General features: G+C 43.1%; 1 protein-coding gene across 11 annotated transcripts in view; it reads right to left on the bottom strand.

Annotated features, from left to right (window-relative positions):
• Positions 1-17477, bottom strand: part of NRXN1 (neurexin 1) — a 670457-nt gene extending 652980 nt beyond the window's left edge. For all 11 annotated transcript variants that reach the window (XM_085054558.1, XM_085054559.1, XM_085054568.1 and 8 more), the window contains exons 1-2: positions 17326-17477; positions 11960-13461 (exon numbers count right to left, since the gene is read on the bottom strand). In XM_085054558.1, coding sequence (XP_084910684.1) covers positions 11960-12698 — 739 coding nt within the window. In that variant the 5' untranslated portion in view covers positions 12699-13461; positions 17326-17477. The remainder of the gene's footprint in view (positions 1-11959; positions 13462-17325) is intronic.
• Positions 17478-17678: the final 201 nt, after the last annotated feature.

Raw genomic sequence — 17678 nt, 5'->3', positions numbered from 1 at the left:
AACAAAATATATGGATTTTTTTAAGTGTTAGTGGATGCTTAGAGCATGTGGTGTTATACCTGAAGTACTCAGAAAACTTCAGATGGGCATTCAGGCAATGTTTTTACCTGCAGTCTCTCTTACCTCAGTTCTCCTCTATGAATGATAATAGCATCTGGCATTTTACATGGACACTGAGCAATTTTTAATATTTGCATAGCAGCTCAGGTGTTTTATGAAAACCTTAGAAAAGCCCACAAAATAGTACTGATTTCTCTTCCGAGAAATTATTTGAATACGGACAATAAATAAGGCTCAGGGCCAAAAAGGAACAGCAAGGAGAAAACAAAATATTGAAGAACTTACTAGACAGACTATGCACTGAATGAGGCAGAAAGCTCAAGGATAAAGTGGTATATAATCGCATAATTAAAGACTATTTCATAATGGATACCCAGAGAGAGATGAAATTAAAAGTGCACAGTAGATTTTTGTCCTGACAGTTCATAGCTTCTGAGTGCTTTATTTTATAATATTCTCAGAGCATAAATTTTGAGTGCAGTGTGTTCATACATGTTAGACTGACACTGGGGACTTAGGCTGATTGGAGAAGATGCAGACTGGCCATACTGAGCTGTGCTTTAAAGTCCTGTGCACTAAATGAGTGTCTAAGAGTGACCAAAGGAGTGGAAAGATTGATTCAAACATGTAGATGACAAAAATACTTGACAGTGTATTGTCAAAGAGCAAGTATTTTAATACAGGATAGGTCATCTGATCAATGAGGGTCAGAATGGGGTTAAAATATGAATTGATTTTAGCCGTTAATTCATAATTTTGTAAGGGAAAATGGCATTGCAAATTCTTACCATGCTTCTACAAAAGAGAGAAACTGAAGAGTGGAAAAAGTAATTTTTGCTGCCCACAGGTGTGGGAGACAAGCAGGCAAAGCTTCCCACCAGTCATTTTTGTGCTGGCAAAATGTTTCCATACATCTGAATGTCAAAAAGAACTTCTGTAAAGATTGCAAAGTAGCATTACATAGCAGTGGGCAAGATTAAGCCTGGATATTTCCTGACATTTTGAGGTGTTTTAATATGATACAGTTGAAAGTTTACTTTTGTTTTCCCTGAAACAGAGGACCTGATTTTGACTTTACTCTTATTTTACAATGGCTTAACTTATCAGCTTCAAGAGATATAGATCCTATTTTACACAGACAAGAAAGGAGTACTGCAACAAATTATTCTAATACATCAATTGACAGAGCTACTACTGAATGTGACAAATCTACAAAATATTTTAGAAATATTGTACAGAACAACATATATGATTTCTAAGAACATTTTTCTCTTCCAGTTCCTTTGGGTAATCAACTTCCTTAGTATCTCTTTCAGCATTCTCTAATGACTGAAAGCTTTGTTTAAGTCACTGAGAGCTCAGACTGGGCAAGGACAAGTTTCCAAGACATATTCATGTAGTATTTTTCAGATTTCTTATGAGGAAGCTAAGGAAGAACAAAGCTGAGTTACATCAAAACCTGTTATCACCTTATATATTTAGGCTATGCAAGCAGCAGTGAGCCCAAATTAAAGCATAACATCAAAATAACTAAATATTACGAAGCTCTTAGAGGCATGCTCTTGAATTTAATGTACCTCTATCACAATAGATATAGCATCACTGACTGGGTTTTGTTATTTTTAATGCAAATGAGAATAAAATGGAGAGACAAATTCCATGCTTAAACACCAGAAAGAAGAAAGATGAAAGGCACCACTCACTGAAGGCAGCTTTGCTTCTGAATTCCTGTAGTGCCATTACCTTAGACTGCAATGGCTGTTTCTGTTTGTATTTTTTTCTTTTTTCTCTCTCTCTTTTTTTTTTTTTTTTAATAGGGGAGAAATTGGAAGGAAATTTTATTCCCTTGCATCACTGTGGATGCTTTCATGGTTTAAGATTTACAAAATCCACCAGCATGACTCACGGTATCACAATGGGTAATATGTGACTGAATAGCAAACTTGAATGATGTAGGTATTTATAATGTGCCAGAAAGACTCTGCTTATTTAAAGACCCAAATGATACTTAAAAAAGAAGAATGGGATCCAGCCAATGCTAAGAGAATAGGTAAAACCTCTGGATGTCAACATGAATGTGATTGTCAATGGATTTGCGAGGACAGCAGGTCAAAACTTCTATCACTTGAACCTTTTTCTGTCATAGGAATTTTTTTGTTACAAAAGCTTGAATAAGAGTGTGAAAATATTTCCCTCAGAACTTCAAACCTGATGCACTATTTGTTTACATTTTGAGTTTCAAAATTTGTAATATGGAAAACAAAAATAAAACCTGTGCTGTACTGCTTATTATTACTGCAGAATTTCCTCAAATTCCAGACTCTGTTGTTTAACTGTTGCAGAGAGAAAAAAAGAACAAGTTCAAGGCTAACTTCAATTCTAGCTGCTCCTTCGAGTACTTTGGACCAAGAACAGTGACAAAAAACCCCAAAGAAATTCCTGGAAACTGCCACAACAGATATATTGTTCGTAGAAAAGTAGTGGAGCTTTGGGCCAACAAAGAAAATGTGATTTGAATATATTTTCTTCTGGTGAACTAGTGGGAAATGCTGATGTTTTTCTCATAACACTTAAGTCAGGACTGTTTTATGTAAGAATCTGAAATCTACATTCAGAATTCTTCAGTAAATGGTAAATTCAACCAGACAAATCTTTTGTTAATGTTGAATGGCAGTCCTCAATTTATCTCTGAAAAACTATAGGTTCTAAAAAAACTCCTCCCATGCTCTTTGCAATGTGATGATATCACAGAACTTATTTTTCTGCAGCATCACAGAACAAAAAAAACTTCACAGAGAATCAGCTCCTGAGAAGTTGAGCAACATTCATCTGAGAAGGATGTGGCAGGAGGGCACTTATCTGTTCTTAAAAATTCTGTTTACAATTCTTTCCTGTATCACACCACAATAGTCTTAAGAATTAAGTGACTTACAGCCATGGGTTTACAAATTTCATTTTCATCTCTTTCTTCTGATGAGGAAAAATGGGAAAAAATGCAAATCCAACCTGCACAAAACTAGCAGTCACTCTGTCAGAAGCAACATTCCTGGAAACTTCCTGAAGAAATTCCGCTGCTATCCTAAGGGAGGATGTCATGTGAAGCACCAGCTTCACAGTACAGATGCTCACCTCAAAAACATTGTTTTTAAACCCAGTATTGCCTGCAATCTGGGAAAGATATGTAGTGTCTCATCTGTGTCTCTGACACCTGTCCCTGGACCTTCTGAATTAACAGTCTGATTTTACAAATGTAAAATGTGCAAACAATTTTACAAATGTAAAATGTAAGCCTGTCACTGTGCAACCACCAGAGGAATCCAAACTTTTTTATTATCACTTTTATCACCCCTGCATGATTCAGAATCAGGAAAGATAACATCTTTAAAGGTGGAAGAGCACTTTTTCCTAGCTTTAGGGCCCTATTCCCCCATTTTTATTAACAATGAATGTAATCTTTACATCACAAGACTGTAACTCATTCTAAAGCTCTTCATTGTGGCTGTGCCCTAGACACCCATTGTACCAATGCTGGTATGTGTGTATAGATTCCTGTTGTCACCTTTGGCAACAAAGAAGAATCCAGATAATGTCATTTCTAAAGAAAATGACAGTATTGAGATACAGATCTTCACTCCATTTCTACTCAATAATTCTGTGATTTTCTATACACTACTTCAAAAGAAAGTACATATAATTTATATCACATACATGCAATCTTTCTCAAGGAATCTTTTCTTAATGGAAATACCTCCTTTGACAGAAGTGTCATTTTAAATGTCTTTTGTTAAAGCTAAAAAGCACAAAAGAGAAAGAAGATCAACATGAAGGTCATCCTGTACAGGAAATTAAGATGTAATTCAGAAACTTTGGAACTGTGACATACATCTCCAGTTGCACAGTGTAATGTCAGTGACCTCGTTAACGGCTGTACACATTCACTTAATTACAAAAAGACAGCACTATGGGGAGAATCAATCAAGTTTCTCTCCCTTTCAGCAAGACAAAGCCCTTTCTCTAAACAAAATCCCCAAAAAGTCAAACGTTCTCAAGACCTTGTGCAAAGTGTCACAGTCTGAAAGGAATCTGTGACTTGCACACCTGTGTAGCATTGTTAGGATGGAACACTTCCATAGGCAAAATCCACCTTTTCACAATCTGTAGTGGCAGCAACTGCAAATTTGACTCCAGTGAGTGCATTGTCCATTTGTTTGGGAAACCAGGTTTTCCCTCAAATTACAGAGAGTCTTACATGTAAGACAAAATTAGTCATGTAACTTCACTCTTCCAGCATGGGTCATAAGGCACATATTAAATTAATGAATAATTATAGTGATGATGATCGTGGTAATAAATATCAGAATTTATGAAAAGTATTTTCTCTATAGACATTCCCAGATGAATACTACAGGCAGAATCAGCAGGTTATTTAATTTGCCCTAGTTCTCTCTGTTTTCATATTCCTACTTGAATTATAAGTTCAGAATCAGCAGGTTATTAGGTTTGCCCTAATTCTAAACTTGAGTCAATGGGACTTCAAATTGACTCCAGTGGAAAATGAAAACAGAACATGTTTTTTTCAGATATCTAAAAGGTGCCAAATCTGCTGCTTAATAGAACATAGCTAAGCAATTCTATGTTCATAATCCCCTCCACAGAACTGAAGAACTCTAAAATCTCATAATGGGATCCTGTTCTTACAGAGAGGTTTCAGCTACATCTGCCTCATTTCTTGACAAGCTCAAATTAAGCATGACTGAAGCCACCTCTCACTTTCACCCCCAGATTTTTCATTGAAAATGGGAGAGTGAAACTAAAAAAGTATATGATCATTGACTAGGAGCAAGAGTTCTTCACTGTCCTCAGACATTAAATCCTAGATCCTTTTACAGTAATAAGGAAGACTTATACAGGTGCAACGTTGCAAAGGACGAGAACTGTTGGGACTGTGAGAAGAACTGAATTGTCAAAGGAGAAGTGGCTAGCAGGTGACAAGCTACATCATTTCCAGTGTCTAGTCAGAACAATGGCAGACAGTGGCAGACGAAAAAGAAAAAACACACTATTCCGAACACTCAGCTATGGATAGGCAGTAGGAATACCTGCAGCTTCAAAGCCAACTAACTATTACCTGTTCTGTAGGCTAAAGGGTTGCACGACAGTAAAGGGAGCTTTAAGTCATGACTTCCCCTACTAGATCCCTAATAGAAATTCTGATGCTTCAAATACCTGATGACCAGGAAAAAAATCCTACCAAAAACTCTTGTATGGAGTAGTTTAACTTTACATATGGAAGAAACAAACTGGAGAAAGTGTGAACTGGTTGGGTCACTGAGAAAGCAATGTTATATCTAAACCATGTGTGTTTTCCTACTTCATTACTCTGTTAGTTACTGCAAGTATTTTGTGCATTGAAGCACTCATTGATCCTACTGATTCTGCTCCAGGATCTGAGTGAATGGCTGCACATTTACATGAACTCACCACATACAACTACTTTTCAGCTTGGCAGAAGAGCACCTGAGCTGAAAAATTGAGTTCTGCATACATGACAATATAATCCAGGCTGGTAAAGTGCTTGTGGTACACTCAGATACCATCACCAAAGCACAGAGGGAGAAAGTGTCATTCAAGAAAGTGCACATCTTTTGTAAAAGATTAAATTATGATCCCAGCTCAGTGTAGAACTAAATAAAGGAATCAAAGTATTATCTACCCTGACTTTGCCAGTCAATTCTATATTGAGCAACACAATTAAAGGTACATCTGTTACACTCTACCCATCCATTCCCTGAACGGAGTATATTTAGTCTTTGCAGTTTACTCCTCAGGTACACACAGGTAGGCAACACCTCAGAATGACTTTCACTATTCTGTAAAATCATGTGTTTATGAAGGTACACAATTTCCAACTACAGCACAACAAAGCAGACAGAGCATTTTTCCAGAAACTGGTATGTTCATGTTTTCTGGAAGGAACACCAAGCTTTCTGGAAGATAAACCTTCATATCAAATTCACAAAGAGAGACAAATAAAGCTCTTTGTTTTAAATTACCAACCGATTTTAATATGTTTATTGAAAGAAGCATGAACCCTCCAAGCTGCGTCTGTTAATGTTAACCTCTACATAAAGCTATTTCTATCAGGAACTGGTTTGAATTGCCAGCCTGTTCCCCCATTCCTATCCATCAGGTCAGTAATGATGATGGAATAAAATCCCACAAATCCTTGGCTAGCATCTACTGTTAAAAGTCTCCCGAGGAGCCAGCCTTCAGCTGAGACAAAAGATCAAGTACATTTGGTCCAAAATGCCTGCAAGCTTTGAAGTGCAATTACATTAAAACAGACAATTTTAATCTATATTATTTTGAAATTCAGAATGAGTATGATGAATCTGACACAAGGTCCTATGGTGCTAGATAGAAATTCTTCTAGCATAATAGCTGTCTATAATTCACAATATAGACTTAAAATTAACAAGGAGCCAGGCACCTCAACTAGGCACAAAGGGAAACAACAATCTCACTATTTAAAATATTATTTACCTGGAGTACCAAGATGTAGGCTACAAATGTAAGTGGTCCTTCGGAAGTATTTCAATATCAGCATTTTGAAAGGATTAGCAATACTCAACAAGAAACGTCCTTAGAAGATAATATAAAATAGACTGCCAACTACTAATTACGAGTGACACAGTACTTAAATTCCTGTGATTTTACATGAGGCAGATACTGAAATCAATATCCCATAAAGCTGAATCCTGCCAAACAAAATAATATATCAAATTTCACTAGGAAAATGATGCAAAATTTTGCTTAAACTGACATAAGGATTGTGTTTTCATATGACTAAATGCAAAGGACATAGATTTAACACAGTTCTGAAAGACTTCTTGATGACTTGACTATCTGCTCTCAAGATTCTACTCTGACAACAAAGTCACCACTTAAAAATATTAAATAAAATGAAATATTTACTGCTAAGTTAATGGCATAATTTGTAAATACAACCGAACCTCAGTACAACCTCTGGTGCATTTCTAGCCCTCCTTCTAAATCAACATCACCCCAGTGGCCATTGGCACTGACAAGAAATTCAGCATGCAGTAGAAATACAGATCAAGTAGATAAAGATCCTGAAGTGTAAATCAAAAAGGCAAGTTTTGTCCACAGTATTTACTAGTCCAAAGTATATTTAGCTAGGATTCAAGAGGGATAAAGATCATGATGACTACTCTGTTAAGACTGGTTATAGGCAAGGAGTTCCACAGCATCTCACTCAAACACACAACTTGCAATAGATAATAATTGCCAAAAGAAGTTCAAATGTCTCATTCAATGCATAAAGACAATAAAATGGATTAAAACATCAAAAATTTCAAGGAGATATAAATATTGGATGACTCTTTTAAAAGTTACCATGCAGAAGGAAATACAACAAAGACTGCTGTAATATATTCAGAACCCAAACAAACAAATCTAAATGCTGGCTAGGCTGAGACATCTGGAACTCACTTCCTCAAAAATCACTTTCACAGTTCAAACCATAGCTGGCATCAACTGCTGAATATCTGACAAGGAAGAGTATCTCTTACAGTGAACAGCTGCCTGAACAGTCCTCATTTTTCTCACAAACCAGAAACTCAGTAGAACAGTTAAAATGTGACGTTATAAGCAGGAATAGTTTCAATTCACAGTCCAATTGTCTCTACAGATGCTAATATCAAGGTAACTAGGGAAGCTATATTTTAAAAAGAGAAATGATCCTGCCTGCGACTTTTTCAAGCAGTTAAAGATATAGAAAAGCAGAAGGGCATGGAGTGACAAGAAGTTAGCACCAGTGAGAAACTTCCCCCAACTCAATGCATCATGTGTATTTTACTACCCCTTTTAGAGCTATCTGCCTATTTTCTCAGACAGCACACTGGACAAGGTTACTTTCATATAAACAAGGATGAAAGGAATATCATAGTTTTGGTTTTTTTTTTTGGCCTAAAGTCAGAAAATCACTATTTTATTCATTTTATACCAAAATAGTTGTGATTTTTGGATTTTTTTGTCTTTTGAATTTTAACTTAAGGATCAAAATTACAAGAAGAACATGGAGGTTCACTGATAGGAGTCATGTATTCTCCTTACCTCCTAGGACCTTGAATTAATTCACTAAAAATCTGACTTTAAAGTTGGTCTTTTAAATAAAAATCTCTCTCTATTATAGAATCAAGCCATACCAATTTGGGTTATTCCAGGAAATATCGTAATTTTCACTGAATAGAAGATTGCAGTGTATGTCAAAAACTTATCAGAAAATTGATATGGCAATCAGGGTTCATTTCAATGCTAGTCTTATTCTTAATAAAATTTATTATAATTTTGTGTATTTTTCCTTCTACTGAGTCACTATTATGTTCTGAAATAATATACCCTTGCCTTCTTCAGTACAAAGTAGAGATTTTATTTTCTGTTTTAGAAGGCTCTTGTACTGTTTTTACTCATGGACTTATCAACCAGAGAACTGCTAGGGATCATATTTTTCTTTGCTATGGACTGCACATCCTTGACACTTAAGCAAAATTCCAGTCCTTTCTTTGTGATTTATGCCAAAACTCAAATTGAAGAGAATTAAGATTCTATTGGCACAAGGGGCATGACTAAATGGTTCTTTCCTAGCTTGCACTGTTCTTACAGTGGTGCAGTTCAGAAAACATAAATGAAGCTACTCCTGATTTAGACAGGTATAAAACCAGTTAAGCCTGCTAGAAATAATTTATATTACTATGGGTTAAAAACAAATAAAAACAAAAAAACTCAACCCAAAACTTGGTTGAACATCATTCCTACAAGAAAAAAAAAAACCAAACAAAATTTCAGTAATCATTAATAAGCTTTTCAAATATGAAAATCTGGGAAAAAAAAAACCCACCAAATTTTCTCCTGAAAATAAGTGAACTTGTATTAGAAATGGCAGCTTAAGACTTGAAACTTTGATTTAAAATCTATTATTCCTAAATTCTTAAACATGCAAGTCAGGGTTGAAAATTTTGAAAAGGTTTTCTTTGCTGTTGTTGATTCCTACACTCCTCATTACACTGTGGGAGACTGTTTTACCAGACTGCAGAGATATAGAACAACAAATCCAAGACAAAAAAAAAAAAATCATAACTATTAAAAAATACAAGGAAAATAGAATTTAAATACCATCTTTCGCCTTTAAAGAAAAGGTATCAACTAGGACACGTGGCTACAATTTCAGCTAGAAATGGAAAGTTGGGGTTTTTTCCCAACTAAAACCATTTTTAAACGGAAAAAAAACCCACCAAAAAAAAAACCAAAAAAAAACCAAAACAAGTGAAAACTTAGTCAGAAGACCTCTTCAGATGACTGCAGCCTGAGATGATTCTCTAGCAATGGCAATGTCTTTCTAAGGTTTGTGGGAAATTTACACATTCTGGGAACAAAAGATCAAAGTTCAACAGCATAATGTCTGTGTTGGCTACAAGAAACTAAACAGCAGAAGCCAGGGTTTCTTTCTTGGCAGATATAAAGGCTTTACTTGTCCTTCTGCCTTTTCTATTTCTTAGAAAATGAAATAATTTATAATGGCTCAATATCTTTGCTAGCACATATGAGTAACTTCTAATCCCTTCATCAAAGCTGACTGATGGAAATGTCAGTTGCTACCTTTTCTCAATTAACAGGTATAAACTACAATGTAGTTCCATTTCTGTTGCTGTCAGGAGAAATGTTGCCTCCTGTTTCAAATGAAATCAGAACCTGAATACTTTATGCTAAAGTTATTAAGTCTTGCTATTATTTTATAAGGCTTCTTAGTAGTCAAGGGACATGTGAGGAGAATCTTGATCCAACAGATGTCAATTGTAAAACCACTGGCATTTAAATTGATTTCAGGGCATTCTAAATATTATTTTGAGTGTCACCTTCTTAAAAGTTCCATACTATTTTCAAGATCTATAAACATAGATACATAGTTCACTAACAGTCAATCTAAACATAAAGATGTTCCTTAAAAATAGCTACTGAACCTATTGTTATGTAAAAGTAAGAATTTATCTGAATGATATTACATGTAATTATGAGGACCTTTTCAAACAAGTATTATATGTTCAAAATAACTTCAAATTAATAAAGTATGTTTCATTGTAAAAGGCATAGAAAGTATAATAGTATTTAAATTATCATTATTGCTTTAACAAAGCTGCTGCACCTCATAATTTTCTTTTTTTAAAAATAGGGCCTAACTCAGAGGTGCTAGGACAATTCAATATTGTACATACACCTATCTATTATGTAGTATCATATATTAAAAATTGACACCCACATACCAAACCCATTGAGATGATTTACCTAATATAAAAGGTATTTCATTTTACAGTTTCTGGGTGCAATTGAAATGGGTGCAATTGAAATGGGTGCAATTGAAATGGGTGCAATTGAAATGGGTGCAATTGAAAGTACAAATGACTAGTCTTCTGAAACTATAATTTGCTCCTATTAAAATTATTTTAAAGTGTTAACAGGTTTGAATTTTTCACAAATGGCAGATGAGAGATAAACAGCTGATAAAGTAAACAGGATGCAGAATGACTGTAGCGTTTTGAGTATTGACACTAAGGACAGAAGGTGTTACATAATAAAGCACAGTCAGAAATGATGTTTTCTTCCTTATAATGAGTGAAATCTGATAGAAATGCTAAAGGCAAATTATTCAGCCATAAATGTCATGCAGCCACTCAGTGAAGATCTTAATTTGGCCTTGATAATATCTTATTTATATTTACCTTTCACATTTTAAACTTAGGTCTTTACTCTCTGATTTTGACATGATAATTCTATTTTCCCTTGATACATTTGCTCTTATTTCATTTATACACCTTTACGTCCTGCTCTAGGTACACAGCATATGTAATTTCTGTGCCTAAGGAGCTGCAAGCAATGGTACATTTACTAACAAAATAATAAAAACAAGAGTCCTGCATGCATCTGCAAAGTAAACGTTCACATTCTTTCCATTTGCCAAAAACAATGGGCACTGAACATGAATCATATTTTACCCAGTGATTTATTTGTAGAGGAGATTAAGGAAACTGCTGCTTTTCTAAATTCCCTCTTCCTTGGTAAAACTATTCAGTCATTTTGTGGTCTTGGAGCATGTACTTCCCCCTTGCCCTTTTGTGTTCTCCCTGTCTAACTGGCATGGTGAATTGCTAAATATGTTGCAAAGCAGTACCATTCACATTCATGTAAAAAAAAATCCCCTCTTTAATCCCCTTTCTCCCCGGCAACAATTTAAGGAATTCACAAATAAATCACTGATTATATTTCAATGACATAGCAGAGGCAAATATCAAATACAAAGTGGACTCTGGGTCTCCTCTACCCTACAAAACCAGACCCAGGTCATCTTTGCACTTAATCCAGTTAAATTATTCCCAGCATCACTTTCCCTGCTCCCCAAATTAATTACCACCAGCTGCTTGTGATAAGCATGCACATCCCCTCCCTCAGCTCCCACCGAGCGTGATGCCAGCCACCCCCTGCCATCCAGGGGACACCTGCTACCCAGCACCCATCTTTCCTTCGCCCAGAACAACCCCAAATCCCACCCCGCCTCCGGAAGACGCTCAAATAACATCCTCTTCCTCCTCTCGCCCAGCCTCGCAGAGAACAGAAGAGTGATGGCACCATGGTTGGCCACAGAGACACGTGGAAGACAGGGAGGAGAAGGTGGGGAAGAGGGGAGCCGGGGACATGGTGGAAAGGGAGGGGAGGGAGGAAGATCCACTCATACAGATGAAACTTCATGCAGGCCTGGCCTCCGACCCGTCCCCTCCACAGAGCGATGGGGATTGGGGCGATGGGGCGAGCTGGAATGGCCCCTTACCTTCACTGCAGTCCTTCCCTCGGAAGCCCGTTTGGGAGCAGTCGCACACGGCCTGGTCGTTGAGCACCGAGCAGACGCCCCCGTTGAGGCAGACGTCGTCCCTGGCGCACAGCCGGCTCTGCTCGTCATCCAGCCGCACCTCCTGGCTCTCCAGCGGCGACGCCTGCGTGTAGTTCACCCGCACATCCGTTATCCAGCCCTTGAAGGGCTCCCGGTCCTTGACGGAGGAGAGCGTCAGCTTTAGCGTCGCCGACCGCAGCTCTGGCGGGAGTCCCCCTAGGAAGAGCCCGCTGAAGACAGTCATGTCCCGCCGTTTGGACTTCACCTCCACCCACTTGGCCTCGGATCGGTCAATGATCAGCGTCGTGTTCTTGAAGTGGCGGCGGATGACGACGGCGTGCCAGAGGTTGTCGTTGACCGCCGTGTCCGAGAGCAGCGTGGCGGGCTCGGCGCAGAAGATGGAAAAGCTGAGCTGCAGCCTCCCGCCCTGGGTGAGGATGAGCTCCAGGAAGTCGCAGAAGCCCTCGTCGTCAAAGTAGAGCACCAGCCCGCTGGAGCTGCGTGTCTTCATGTTGAAGCTCATTTCGCTCTCACAGCAGGCGTTCCACTTGGGGAAGCGGGTCCACTGGCCCTCCGCGCCCGGGAACTCCAGCCCGCTGCCCAGCTCAGCCCAGCAGCCCAGCAGTAGGGCCAGCCAGAGCAGCAGGCAGCCCCCGCGCCGCACCAGCACCGCCCCCATCCTGCGCGGCCTGGGGCGGGCGAGCGGGGCGGCAGGGCTGGCGGGGGGTGGCACCGGGGCCCCGGTGGCAGACAGGGTAAAATCTTGCCGGGCGCCGGCCGCGCTGGAAGCTTCGGGCACGCTCACCCCCGCCCCGGGTGCGGGGGTCACTGTGGGAGACTCCCCGGGGCGGGGGGCTGCGGCTGCCCCACGGGATGGGGTTGGGCGCAAGATGGTGCCAGGGGCCACCGGAGGGGACCCGCAGTGGGGGTAAGGCGCCGTTGGATCTCTTCACTGGTCGGCCACGCTCCGCAAAAGGTGTCCAGGGGTGGGTGAGTCAGCAGAAATTTTCCCCAAAGCCAACATTACCAAACCGGGAAAAAACCCAAGATCAGTGGCAAAACTCTCCGCCAAGTGGATCCACCAGCTTGGCAAGGCTGTAGCAATATCCTGGCACATGCGCGCCTCTTTTTACATCCTCTCCACCAGCTGTAGTTTCCCAGGAAGCCAATTATTGATCCCAACGCTGCCTCCCTAGGATGGATCCTCTTGTCATATCACAGCCTGTCTGCCATGGTGCTAGAGCAGCATCAGCAGACGACAGGACTCATCGCTCGTGGTTGCTTGAGCTGCCTCAATCCCAATGGGGTTGAAACCCAGAAGCTGTCAAACAGCCGAGTGGCCACTTGACATGCAAAGCCTGACAGCTCCTCTTCTCTTTGCTTGAAAAAGGCCAAGGCTAAGATCCAGGGGGTGATTTTCCTCTATTGTTTTTGTTTCTAATCTGCAAGGAATTGAAACAGAATAATAAGAAATGACAACTAATAACATGTTAAATCACAAAGTTGATCAATAGTGAATGTTTGTGATTTTTTTTTTCATTTCAACTGCTGTTGGACATTGGGAAAATGCTGCTGTAGTTTTAGAGTTCCCAAAAAATGGGTTGCAGAGCTAAACACAAATCTTAACATATACATTTATACTAGATTACATTTTTATGGTATAATCTATACATAAACTACTTACCTTTCCAAAACTTTCAAATATTTCAGAACTACATCTTATTATTACAAGAACAATGTTAAATAGAAAAGGTGGTGTTTACTCTGCAATTTATTTTATTGTAATTTGTTTGTGAAAACACCATCACCTGTGAATCTACAGGGTCCTATTCTTGCAGACAATGCTACCAAGCCCAGTTCTGGTTGTTTCCAGTACAGGTCAAAAAGATAAAGTGGCCTGAGCTCCCAGCAGGAACTGACACGCTTCACCATACATGGCACACCTACTGGTTTATTTACCCTGGGGTGAGGAAGAATTGCAATGGTTTCTTAGAAGGCTTTTTGAACATTTCAAACCACTTTTTTTTTTTTTTTTTCTCTGTCACCTGGTTTCTTTTGGGGCTGATATCTTCTGCTGTGGCAGGGATTCAATTCAAGCCAGCTCTGATGTTGACATTGTTCACAATGCAGATCAGCTAATCCCAGGTGTTAGCCCTCTGAAATGGGTTGCAGTATTTTATGTATATTTACTCAGCTGCCCTTATTTAAGAGAACAACTCCTCTATTTTCAAAATTGTATAGATCATAGATCACCCTCATCCTCTGAAGTGGTCTCCACATCCAAAACGTTTCAGCAGAGAGGCTCCTCTCTCTGTTTTTCTCCCCCAAGCTGCTGTATCTTTTCTGGAAGCTGTGTATTAGCAGACCTCTCCTGATGGAGGAGAGGATCTCCAACACCTCCCTCACTCACTGCTTCCCCTTCCCCTCCCTTGCATTTCTTCGCCAGCAGCACTTAGGCAGGCACAATAGCGTGGCCAGAACTGCTGCCAAGCCCTCTTCTGGGCTGGGGTGTGTGTGTGTGTGTGCGTGCCTGTGTGTCTGGGGAGAGGGGGCAGAGATGACCCTGCTAGGGAGAAACGTTTTAAAAACAGGCACACACCTCAGCTGCCTGCACCTGACACGTTCAGAGCTGCTAAGTCACCTCCTACTCCCTCTATATTTAATTTCATTCCTCTAAATGTCAACACGATTATTTTTATTATTTGTCACACGTGAGGCGGGCAAGAGCGGCAAAAGGGAGGAGAGGAGAACCCCCAAACTTCACGGGCAAACACCAGCCGTGCCCACCAGCAGCAGGCAGACCCCCGGTTTTCCCCCACGCCCCTCCTGCCCCCCGGCAGAGTCAGCCACCTCTGGCAACGCCGCTAAGGATTTTCGAGCAGCTCCCGGGCGGGCCCGAGGAGGGAGCCCCGTCAAGCCCTCTCCCCAAAGGGCCTTCCCGGGCGCGGCGGTGCCGCGGGCAGGGGCGCCGCTGGCTTGCGGCACGGCGCCGAGCGGCCGCTCCCGCTTCAGCACCCGGAACAGCTCCGCCCTGCGCGGCCCGACGGGGCGGCGGCGCCCCTGCCCGCTGCCAGCCCGAGCCGGAGCATCCCCGCTGCCCGCTGCCAGCCCGAGCCGGAGCATCCCCGCTGCCCGCTGCCAGCCCGAGCCGGAGCATCCCCCGCTGTCCCCTGCGCGCCGCACACGGCCGGCAGCCCGCGAGAGTGCGCCCGGGGCGGGCAGGGCAGCTGGGGCGGCCGCGGGGCTCCGCTGCGGCGGAGGGGAAGGAATGGGGTGGGGATGGAGCGGATTTGGGCTGGATGCGGGGTGCGGGGAGCCGGGTGCTGGCTGGCCGGATGACACACGGCGTGCGTGCCCGGGGACAATGTCACGGAGGGAGGGGGCTGCGTGTGAGGGAGGATGAGCGGGGGAAGGGGGAGGTTTGTGGGGACGGGATGCGCGGGGAAGGGGCGCGGTGTGTGTCTGTGTGTGTGTGTGTGTTCACGGGGGTTACCGAGCAGCTGGGGCTGGGCTGGTCCCTCGGGGGAAGCGGCGGGTGGGGAGGGAATGCGGGAGGCGCGGCGGGGAGGGGAGCGCGGGGCGGGGGCGCAAGGTGCGCGGGGCGGGAGCCGCGGCTGCGGGAGGAGCGGGGCGAAGGAAGGGAACGGGTTTGCGCCTCTGGGCACGGGGCGCAGGAGCGGGAGGGTGCCAGGAGCCCGTGGTGTCTAGCAGGGGTGGGGAGGGTGGGGAGAGGCAGGCAAGGACGCGGTGTGAGTGTGAGTGAGTGTGTGAGTGTGTGCGCGGCCGCCGTGAGTGCCAGAGCGATCCCTACAGGTGTCCGCGGAGAGCCGCCGCGCGGGGATCCCACCTCGAGAGCATCCCTGCCCGCTGCCTGCCGCTGGCTGCAGCGCCTGCCTTCCCCCTCACTCACTCACTCTCACACACACACACAGCAGCGGCGGCGGCAAGAGCGGGGAAGAGAAAGGGAAAAGAAGAAAAAAAAAAGAGGAGAAGGAAAAAAAACCCAAGGAAATGCAAAAAGACAGAGAGATGGAATGACTGTAAACGAAAGGAGAAAGAAAAAAAAAATACAGCAAACAATTGCTTATTTATTACTGCCGATATAATTCACACACTGCCAATAAACAGCACAGTCTTGTCTAGTCATTTCCAAAGCAGAGGGACACTTTCATTCTCAGAAGGGGACAATTTATGAACATATATCTATCTATGTATCCATCTATCTCATATGGCTCTCAAGTACCAGGCATCCCTCCCAGCAATGTATCCATGAATACACACATATGTAGCGAGAAATATACACAAACCAATATAAATGTAGCTATTGCATTCAGAGCCTCGCCAGTGAATCCGTATGCTTCTCCCACCCCTTTACAACCATTTTTTATCCTTCAAAAATTATGATTTAGTCACAGGTGCCCCGATTGAGCCTTTTCAAATTAGAAAAGGAGAGAGAGAGACACCCATAGGTCAATAAATCCTTAATAAATGCCAGGTCGGTTGGCATGCACAATCCTTGGCAGAATCCTTATTGTATGAAATACAGAGCATTGTCTCTGGGTGCGGGGAAGACCAGAGTTCACAAATTACCGGATGAAATAAAAGGATCTGAAAAACAACCTTGCTGCAGCCAAAGGGAGAAGCGCTCTAATTCAAAAGCAGACTTAGCAGCATCATTAATCTTTTCCTTTCATTTCTACGTAATTTCTAGAATCAAATTCTTTCCTAAGCGGCTGGAATGATCGATTTTGCTCCCCTTCCAGTCTGCAGATGTCTTTATTTTAATATGCTTATGGTATAATCTCTACCCCTTCAAAAATGCACACCATCAGCAGGAACCTGAACAGTTTCAAACACATATCGAAGAAGCCGGGTGCCCTCTTTCTTCTGGCACACAATAGAAAAATGTCCCAAATTATCAATGCACTTCCCGCACAAACCCCTCGTCCCTTTCAGACCGCCGCCGCCGAACAACAATAATATTGCGATATCCCACCGCTGCCCCGGCTTCGCGTTTCACCACGGCAGCTCACGCCAGGGAGAACATGCAGCAGGATTGATTTTATCGCTCAAGTCTCGCGGACGCCCCTCTCCCCTCCTCCCCCCGCCTCGGCGAGGGGCAATAAATCACCGCATCCAACCTTTAACTTACACCTCCGCTCCACCATCTCCTCTCCTCGCCATCCACCTCTCCACAACGCCGCACGCAAACCCACCAGCCTCTCGCTCCGCCACCGCCACCACCACCACCACCGCCACCACCGCGGCGGAGCGCGGCTGCTCCTGGGCGGGCGGGCGCGCCTTACCTGCGCGGGGGCCGCGGGGCCGGGCCGGGCCGGGGCGGGCGCGGCTGCCGGGGCTGCCTCTGCCGCTCGCCGAGCGAGCGGAGCGGAGCGGAGCGGAGGGGAAGCGGATCGGAGCGGGCGCTGCTGCGGGTGCGCGGCGGCGGCGGCGGCGGGCGGGGGCGGCCGCCGGGAGCGGGGGGCGGTGCCGCCGAGTGACGCCGCCGCGCCCGTCTGCCCGCCGGGGGCGGTGCCGTGCGCGCCGCGGAGCCGCCCCGACCCGACCCGACACGGCCTGGACCGGCACCGGCACTGGCACCAGCTCCGCCGCAGCGGGATGCGCCGCGGGAGAGGCTGCTGCCGCTTCTCTATGGGCG

The sequence above is a fragment of the Lichenostomus cassidix genome, chromosome 3, assembly GCF_008360975.1.
Source record: "Lichenostomus cassidix isolate B80296 chromosome 3, HeHo_3.0, whole genome shotgun sequence".
Classification (NCBI taxonomy): Eukaryota; Metazoa; Chordata; class Aves; order Passeriformes; family Meliphagidae; genus Lichenostomus; species Lichenostomus cassidix.
Note: the sequence above shows the minus strand (reverse complement) of the source record. Positions and strands in the feature narration are given on the sequence as shown.